This window comes from Aedes albopictus, chromosome 3 (genome assembly GCF_035046485.1).
Source record: "Aedes albopictus strain Foshan chromosome 3, AalbF5, whole genome shotgun sequence".
NCBI classification, from domain to species: domain Eukaryota; kingdom Metazoa; phylum Arthropoda; class Insecta; order Diptera; family Culicidae; genus Aedes; species Aedes albopictus.
Genome location: NC_085138.1, coordinates 136,204,452 through 136,214,542, shown reverse-complemented (window position 1 = coordinate 136,214,542; position 10,091 = coordinate 136,204,452). Strand labels below are relative to the sequence as shown.

General features: G+C 41.2%; 1 protein-coding gene across 1 annotated transcript; it reads right to left on the bottom strand.

The window, feature by feature from the left end:
* Positions 1-402: 402 nt before the first annotated feature.
* LOC109419367 (hexamerin-1.1) lies at positions 403-2,764 on the bottom strand. The gene is made up of 3 exons (XM_019693599.3): positions 2,609-2,764; positions 2,416-2,543; positions 403-2,356 (listed from the first exon to the last, which is right to left on the bottom strand). Exons 1-3 carry the CDS (start codon positions 2,697-2,699, stop codon positions 500-502), a joined length of 2,076 nt encoding a protein of 691 aa, XP_019549144.3. The 5' UTR covers positions 2,700-2,764; the 3' UTR covers positions 403-499.
* Positions 2,765-10,091: the final 7,327 nt, after the last annotated feature.

The window sequence follows — 10,091 nt, the reverse complement described above, 5'->3', positions numbered from 1 at the left end:
GATTTCTTGTAAAACGCCTCGAGAAATTAATCCAGAAACTCTTCCAGTGAATCAGCCTGGGATTCATCCAGGAATTCCTGCATTTTTTTTCCCGCAATTCCTCCAGGGATACGCCAATGAACTCCTCCAGGAATTCATCTTTATATTCCTTCAGAAGTTCCTCCAGAAATTCCTTCAATAATTCTTCCAGAATATTTTCCAGGAATTCCTCCACGGATTCCTCCAGGAAATCCTTCAAGGATTCCTATAGAATCATTAACAAAATTTACTAGTCAACAAGTTAAGTACTTTTTGATGCCTTGAAAAAATACTTCATGTGGTTTTCGGTAATCATAGCTAAATAAACAATCCAGAAGTTACCATGACTATGTGATATTCCAATCAATGCTGAAACAAATCATATAAAATCTTGCAGCGTATATTCAGATAACAAAACTTAACAGCATAATCAGTCCCAATAGAGCAGAACTTCCAAGGGGGTGGTTTCGTCCTAATCCTACTAAACCTTGTTCATTTTCATGTCGTCCATATGGTAGATGAACACATCCTTGAAGAGCATGTTCTTCGTGTACCAGTAAGTATAATCGATTTCGCGATCGAAGGGGAAGCCCATCGGTAGGTTGTCGATGAAGTTGTACTTGCCGCACATGAAGGTCTTGTCGAACACGAAGTCGGACTTTGGTTCGGTCACGATGTAAGGAGTGATGATGAAGTAGAACTGCATCTTCATTCCGCTGACCCAGCCCTTCGGCAGGATAAGGCGATCCGGGAATCCACAGTGAGCCTCCGACATGTCCAGGATAAACTTGTCCTTGCCACCGATCGACATCATCATTTTCTTGTAGAGTTCGGTGTACATTGTGCGGTCACGCACGCTCCAGTAGAAGTCACGAGAGTTGCGGATGAAGGTGTTCTTGCCAACGACCATGTCAACCAAGTACTGGTCGATTTCAACGAAGAACTTTCTGAAGTACTCCAGATCCATCAGTTTGTCGAACTTCGGTCCCAAGAAGACGCGGATGACACCCTTGCCGGTGAACTCAGACATGACATCCAAAGTGTAAGTGAATGGCTTGTGGTTCAGGCGCATTGTGCGACCCAGAACGTTGAAGTCCCAGTACTTGTCAACGTTGGTCATGGGAATGACGTTGGAAATGTCCGAATCGAAGTACTCGAAGTAGGTCATCAGTTTGTCGATCACAACGTCCTTGATGACGACTCCCTTGAAGCTAAGATCGTCGAAAGTGTAGTACGGCAAGTAGCTCTTGAACAAGTAGTAGAAGCTCATCAGGCGTTCCCACAAGCTGTAGAACATCGGGTCACGCAGGGTCGTTTCGTAGTGCATCAGGACTGATGGCCAGGTCTTCATCGTCATGAAGTCAGTGCCACTGAGCAGCATCTTGGACAGCATTTCAATGAATCCGAATTTCTGGCAGAAGAAGTTGTCCATGTTGCAGTTCATCATTTTTCCGAGGAAGTCAATGTTCTCCCATTTGCGCAGATCCACTTTGGTGCCATCGTCCAGGTAGAAGAATCCATCGTCAATCATCTTGCGAATTCTCATTTCCCAGTCCTTGATCCAGTCCAGCTTGTTGAAGTCTGTATCCTTGATAATGTAGTTCATGTCGCGGTACTTGAATGGGATTCCGTTCCAGTAGCTCAACAGCGAGAAGTATCCGGTCTTCAACGGGAATTGCCAGGTCAGCATCTTGGTTGGGTACATCATGTTTGAGAATCGCTCCAGGTTGTATCTAGCTAGAAGTTGCTGGTGCATGTACAAATAGATTTCACCACTGCGTTCCTTGAGCAAGCCGAATTTGTCACCACCGAGGAAGAATGGATAGTCCATCATGAAGTAGAAGTAGTAGGAGTTCAAACCGATATCCTCGTAGTAGTAGTCCATCATCATGCCGTCCTTAACGTACATATCTTTGTAGGGCACTTCGTACGGATAGGTCATGGTAAAGTTGGAGTACACAACGTTGTACTTTCCGTTGCCGTAGAATCCGAACTTAGGGTCGTACATCTTACGGTAGGTGGCAGAACGAATGATGTCAGTGTTGAAGAAGTAGTACGGATAGATTTCGTAGATAGCTGGCAGAACCAATCCTTGCAAGTCCATGCGGTGCATTACAGTCAGCGTGATGGCATAGATGAACATTCCTTCGTTGACGTTTTCGCGAGCCCAGATGACGTTCTTGTAGTACGTGTCCCAGTCCACGGAGTTATACAGGAACGAGAACAGCATGTAGGTTTGCTTCAGCAGATACTTGTTGTTGATGGTGAATATTTCTCCCTTTCCAAGGAACAGATCCATTTTGTACATGTTGAAGAATTCCACCACTTGTTCGTAATTCTAGTAGGGAAAAAGCCATGAGTTAAAAGGATTCAAATTTAATCCTTCGTTTTACTTACCGTGTATTTGGTCGAATCCTCCACCCACATCTTGGTGTACATCATGTATTCCTCGTACTGAAGAGGCATATGGATATTCCGGAGAATTTCGAAGAAGAACTTCTGCTTCATAAGGAAGTCCTTGTCAGCTGAGAAGATTCAAAAGACATTCATTATACAAGATTAGAACACAGATTTGATCTCGAATTCTTACCATATTTGATGTCCTTTTCAACGCTGGGGACGTACGATCCGCTGACCAGAGCGGCCAGGGAGATGGCAACTACTATTACGATGAGCTTCATCCTGACGGTGGTAGTTCTCACAAGGAAGAACGCTACCAAACTGATAATGGTCAGCTGCCGAAGCGGACTTTATATAGTCCGTTAATTCTGACGGTGCGTTATCACACCACCGGTGCACCGGTGGTGGCCAGTGGAGGCGATGCAGTATTATCAGTACCTTGTAGATATGCAGTCGGCGTGTGCAGCAATTCGCCAGAACGCGCGAAGATGTTTCAAAATTAGTTTGCCACACGCTATGCTGCGATAACCCAGGTATTGATTGGCTGATCGACGTTTTGCATTCGGTTTAAGTGCATACATACAAAAAACTGGATTTGTTCGGATAGGATCTTGGTGAAAGTTTGCGTTGAATGAGAGATTAACTGAATATGTTTGGTTACTTTGTTTATATGTAGATCGTAAAAACTGCTTGTAATTTTAAAACTATCCCACACGAACTTTCAATTACGTCTCATTACAGTATTTCACTTTTTGGTAACCGAAATGAAAAAATATTATCATTATACATGCAACATTGTATCGGGAAAATATGTTTTGCAAGTAGAAAGCTAATGATCCACGAACAATTGCCAAACAATCTAGTAACAATCAATATTCCATAAAAACATACAAAACATCCATAAAACAGTCACGTTGATCCATGAACAAAAATCGAATGGTCCCTTCTTTTCGGAAAATTTATCAATAAGAACTTGGATAATGCGATTAGCTGCTAAATTGAATCCATTAACTATCCATAAAAAGTAGAAAACGATTCGACAATCAATTTTCTTCGGATGTATATGGAATAAAAAAATATTTTCGGAACTTCGTTTGAATCTCGTTCGTCATTTTTTGGACATACAGTGATACAGTGATAGCCGAGGTCCAAAAATTTTCAAAAAAGTGTCAGGAAACTCATACAAAAGATTTTACTATAAAAATTTTTTATGGCAGTGATAGTATATCTAATACTGCATTATGAAAAAGTGATACATCACACTTACATATGCACTGAAACAAAACAAGGGTAAAAATCCTTCAAATGTCATTTTTTGCCTAGACATTCGTTTAGCCGTGGTGAATGAAAAAAATAGTTTGCAATAGAATTTCTGTAATTTGTGAGTGTATTTCGAGGATATACCTCAAGGCATTTAGTTTATGACGTGTTAGCAAAATAATTGACCTTAAAAGTTTATTTATTTATGACATTCAAAGAAATACACAAAAATTTGATTCGATAAAGAGAAACGATGATAAATTAATTTATTTAAGGAAAATGCTTTATGTAAACACTCTTATGTAAGCTGGATTAGTTGTTTTCAAAATATAACACAGAATTATTGATGGAAATGTTTAAATTATTGCATAAAATGTCGTGAGAAAATAAAGCATATAGGTTTTCGGCTGGTTAAACATCAAAATGGGATTGACAAAAACTAAAATAAATAGTTTTGTGTAGTAATAAAGACGTACCCTAATGCCTCTGAAGTATAACTTTAAAATACTAGCATTACTAAATAAATTAGAAGACTGCCAAGCGAAAGAACTGCAAAAAGAGTCGGAATTTTTGAACCCGGTTTATTTTAAAGCAAGTGCTTATACAAAAATGCATGACATGGTCAAAACATTGGCATATTTCATTCAATCTGAACGAATATATTATAAATGAGTCTAAGATTTGAACCACATTCATTTTTATCATGATTTATTTGAAAAGAACGTCTAAATTATGAAACATATAGTTCATGCTAGAAATTTGAATACTTTGGGTGCCATTTCTCAAAATGTGAGGCGTCCAATGTATTCAGCCAGAATGCAGTGTAGCAGATATTGGGAGCTATAAGAAGACGTAGTTGAAGTAAACGCTGTGATTTATGCAAATTAAACCATCATATTTCATCAAAACAATACTTAAATAAGTGATTTTTTTATGGTTTGCGGCATTTTTTTTCTTTTTTTGGTATTTACTGAATCTATTTTATCAAAAATTTCTTCGGCGCTTCCTTTGTGAATTATTTTATTGTTTACTTTAGTTCACAACTAAGAAAATTTGTTTCGAAAATCCCTCAGTAATTCATTTGTAATCTTCTTTGTAAATTTCCTAAAAGCTTTTTCGAAAAATCAGGAAATTTTACAGACAATTATCTTTTAATTCATTACAAAATTTCTTCTGCATAATTTAAGGGAATTCTTTCGGTAATCTCTTTGCAAATTTTTTCGGCCATTTCTTTGAAAAACCCTCGGACAATTCTTTTGGGAAATCAGAAATTCGCAATAGGACTTACTTGTGGAATTTACAAATAATTGTGATTTCCAAATGTACAGCCAAGGAAATTTGAAAATGGACTTGGCGCATCAATTTTCGCAGAAGTTCTTTAAGAAAATCCGGAACATATTCCTGAAAATCTTTCAGAGAAATTCTCAAAGAAATTGCTGGATAAACTCTCATAAAAAATTATAAAGAAGTTTTCAAAGAAATTAGCCAAGGAATTCCAACAAGTGTTTTCAAAGAAATTACTGAAGGAATTATGAAAAATTTTCAAAGCAAAATTGAGGGGGTGGTCTAGTAGCTACCGCTTCTAATTCGTATGCAGAAGGTCCTGGCTTCAATCCCTGGCTAGTCCCTCTCCTCCTACTTGTTTCATTCTATATACTATCTCCTTCCTTTCTACATATACAACTAATGTATATTCACATGTTCAAAGCCATCGCTAGAACAGGAACCAGTTAAAAAAAGCCATCTCCCTTCCTTCCAAATTTTCACAGCACAGTTACAATTTATCATTTAACGCCCAAGAGTTATGCAATACTGCATAATAAAACACAATTCTGTCTAACGCCTAACGCCTGGCATCCACGCACCAATGTGTGAATCCTCTGCCAATCATATCCCACCGACACTCCGACACTCCTGCAAAGAATGTTTGCTTGCGATATTGTTACAAACCGGATTGACTGCCCTTCGCTACTGGAACAAGCACACTTCGTCGTACATGTCAACGGTTGTCGTTTTGGATCCCTGCACATCGGACTCTATTTGGTCAGAACAATCCTTCAGAGAAATGTTTTAAATTGTTGAACACTGTTGAATCGTTTGATTTTGGATGAATATGACGCAGAGGTATATTCGGTCTGCTGTGGATATGTGTGGATTGCAATCATCACGTCCTTCTCCTTCCCCACATTGACTTGCAACCGAACGCGGCAGGCGCCATTGTCGCCTAAACATAGAAGATCATCAACGCTCACATACTGAAGATGCTTGCTAATCCCCAGCAGATATCTCATTGGTCAATCAAGCTCAAGCTCAAGCAATTGAAAATTGCAAAATAGATTTATGAAAAAAATTCCAGAGGAGTTGCCAAAAAAATGGATTGAAAAAAAAAGGCACACCATGTGCAATAGTCGAATCGAGTGGAGATGGTCAAGTGGCCCCATAGCTATGAGGAATAGAAGCACCCGTCTATATCATTGAGAGCCCTGGGTTCCATTCCCACCGGAGCACGTGGATTTCTTTTCGCAATTTAAATCTCAATTAATCAAAACACGTGTTGCTATTGTGTGCGGATGCCGAAGCATTTCCAATACTGTAATGCCCATTTCGTTTGGTCAGCCTTATTAATATCAAGAAACTGACCAGACAAAGTTCGCTGAATACAGCTAGTTTTATATACAAAATATTGTTTTCATGCAATACAACAAAGAGGTTGTCGCGATGAATATTAAGTTTGAAACGAAAATACAAATTCCATGTATTTTACAGTGGTTTTCGACTGGTAGAATCAATACAGTGAACCGAAGAACCGATGTAGAAGGTCTCAGTATCATCTATGCGGGGGTACTTCACACATACAAAACACCTCTAAAAACCAACTCGGCTAGAAATGACAACACAAACACTAATATAACACAACAAGTTGACCTGTAATGGTCTAAAAAAGCGCCATAGCGAAAGCTCACCATTTTGAACGGGCAGTTAAACAGTGTCCGTGATCAGTGGTAAGAATCAGTGGTAGAAAATTAGTAGCAAACTAAAACCACCCACAACTGTAAGCCAACATAATTCTACACCCAACAGACGTTCCCAACACACCATTCTATCACCCACAGATTCACGCTAAAAATGTACGACAAGCCAACACTCGATATATGTTCACAAACGTAAACGATAGATCTAAGTATGTAAAATTTTGATCAGATGTCGAGCATAAAATTGAATAAAAGACCCCTTTTCAGTTTCCCCTAGAAGAAGGCTGTCAAGAATAGCCGAAACGTCGGGCAGTTAACAAACTACCGTTTGAAATCATAAGACTGAATAGCCGAAAACTCCGAGTATCAGATTCCATGTATTAAACGTAATTTTGTGAAGAATCATCTACAGCGTATGAAGTATTGAAACAGCCATAAAACAGTCACCATCTTGGTCGCCACCTTGGATTTGAGGTCGTCAACTTGAATAATGGGAGGCATCATTCAACTTTTTTTTTTGGGTCCAAATGACTTATTTATGGATTTCTACAACTTTTCCTGGTTGATGTCACGGCGAGGTATAGATATGTAGAAGCTGCTGAGCAGAGGCTGATGATCTCAATAGGATCTGAATTACGCGATATTGAGCCTTTATCGTGCCAATACCCAGCCTAAATTGAAGATATCTGAATGGATTCTACCATTTGAGTGTACCGGTTCCATTGCCAATTCGTCGTAACAATGACCGTCGCTGGTTACCTATGCTGTGCCGTGTAACCCGCGGGTACAATTTTGTGTACTTTTGTCGTTACGTGCATTTCTCCCACCTACACCACTGTGTTTTGTATAATTTAATTTGTTTATTTTATTAATTTTTATTTGTGTAGCTAAAAAGTAGGGAATTAGAAATCGTATTTATTGTACCGGTGAGGCATTTGTCCCCAATCTCCCACCCCATAACACACACCGACAGAAGCAGCAGCAGTAGAACAATCGTTTGCCTTGTGTGGCTGTTTTGTTTTGACGAGAGAGAAAGTTACGAGTCACGGTAAGCGATAGACGCGTTTTTTATCCGTCCGCGGTTTTGTCCGAAAAGTGCCATTCCAACTGTGAATTTGTGCCACCGCGACGCACGTCTGCTGGATGGTTGTCCCCAGCATCGTCGGGAGTGAATCAATAAACAATAATTGTTCCCCGAAGCTTTTGCCGGCCCGTGATTCGGTAACCAAGTGTAGTGCAGTGATAGTGCTACAAGGGTGACGACCGCCGCCATCACGGGAAGCTAATTACAAAGGAGTGTTTCGCTTCCCGGCGGTTTAGCCAAGTGTCGACAAACACCCACCGTCTTCGCTACACGGGCTCAGCCAATTGAGCCTTGTCTCGCCCGTGTAGCTAACAGTTAAGGAAGACGAAGACAGGTAGGTGTAAAGGGACTCACCACCTGTGGTAGTATTCTGAGGAGACTACCAGGGCTAGTCACGGCGAGTGGCTTGCCCGGCGTACTATCGCCACCGTCGCTAGGGGGGATCCGACAAAGGAGTCCGCTCTTCCCCCTAGCTAATAGTTAAGGACGGCTGCTTCGGTAGCCTGATAGTGTCCAAGAAGAAGAAGCAGAAGAAGAAGAAGAAGAAGGCTCAGCATAGTCCGTGCGAGGGCGAAGCCAGCGACCACCATCACCACCGCTGCTGTTCATCGAAGGGCCCCAACGAGTCGACCGAAGCAAAAGTGCCAAAAGGGAGAACGGGGCAAAACAGAGGCTTGAGTAGAATATAAGTTTTTATTGCAAAATTTATTTATTATTATTTTCAAATTAAATTCCATCCGAAATCCTTAGTTTAGTGGAGGTACTCTGCTTAAGGCCGACCTGCCGGGTAACAGCGGGTAAGGCCTGAAAGCCGATCCCTTGAAACCCAGAAGTTCTACGAGAAGCTCAACGCATCCCGCAACGGCTTCGTGCCGCGAGCCGAAATATGCAGGGATAAGAATGGAGGTCTCTTGACGGACGGACGTGAGGTGATCGAAAGGTGTAAGCATTACTTCGACGAGCACCTGAATGGCGTGCAGGACGAATGCACGGGAGAGGACGGACGTATACCAATTCCCACGCTGAGGGAAGTTAAGGATGTTATTCACCAGCTCAAACCCAACAGAGCAGCTGGTAAGGATGGCATCACCGCTGAACTCATCAAGATGGACCCAGGAAAGTTGGTCACCTGTCCGCACCGGTTGATAGTCAGGATCTGGGAAACCGAACAGCTACCGGAGGAGTGGAAAGAAGGGGTAATCTGCCCCATTCGCAAGAAAGGCGACCATTTGAAATGACAGAACTTCAGAGCGATCACTATTTTGAATGTTGCCTACAAAGTGCTATCCCAGATCATCTTCCGTCGTCTGTCACCTAAAACGAATGAGTTCGTGGGAGGTTATCATGCCGCCTTCATCGACGGCCGGTCGATAACGGACCAGATCTTCACCGTACGGAAAATCCTCCAGAAATTCCGGGAATACCAGGTACCAACGCATCACTCGTTCATCGACTTCAAAGCGGCATATGACAGTATCGACCGCAAAGAGCTATGGAAAATCAAGGACGAAAACGGCTTTCCTGGGAAGCTGACTAGACTGATTAAGGCAACGATGGACGGTGTGCAAAACTGCGTAAGAGTTTAGGGTGTTTGTGTTCATTCAAATTTCGCTGGGGACAAAGTGACGGACTCTCATGCTCTGGAATGTGTGATGTGACGAGCCGGGTTCAACAGCCGGGGAACGATTTTCACACATTCGGTCAATTTGTGTGCTTTGTGGACGACATGGACATCGCCAGAACATTTGGAGTGGTGGCAGAACTGTACACCCGCCTGAAATGCGAAGCAGAAAAGGTCGGACTGTTGGTGAATGCGTCCAAAACAAAGTACATGGCAGGCCGAACCGAACTCGACCGGATCCGTCCAGGTAGTAATGTGACGATAGACGGGGACATCTTAGAGGTGGTGGAAAATTTCGTCTATATCGGATCCTTACTGACGGCTGACAACAATGCTAGCCGTGAAATACGGAGGCGCATCATCTGTGGACGTCGCAGCTTCACTGCCCATATTCGCATAGGTGACGTAAACGCCACATAGGTCAAAATTCACTTTTTTAGCTTAACATATCCTACAACATGTATAGCATCTGCTCCAATTTTAAAAAAATGTGTTTGTTCTAAAACATATGAGTATATTGAAAAGAACGTTTTGACGTAACCACCATGTGGTCGCAATACTGACGTCTGTGTACAAGAAAACTAAAATCTCCCCATAAAACGTGATTGAACATAATTTATTGAGATGATTTATTAAGATAATTTATTGACATAAACATAATTTATATTTAAGATATCTAATTATTTGATTTCAGATGCCTGAAAATCATTTTCAATATCAACAACTTTCATAGTGA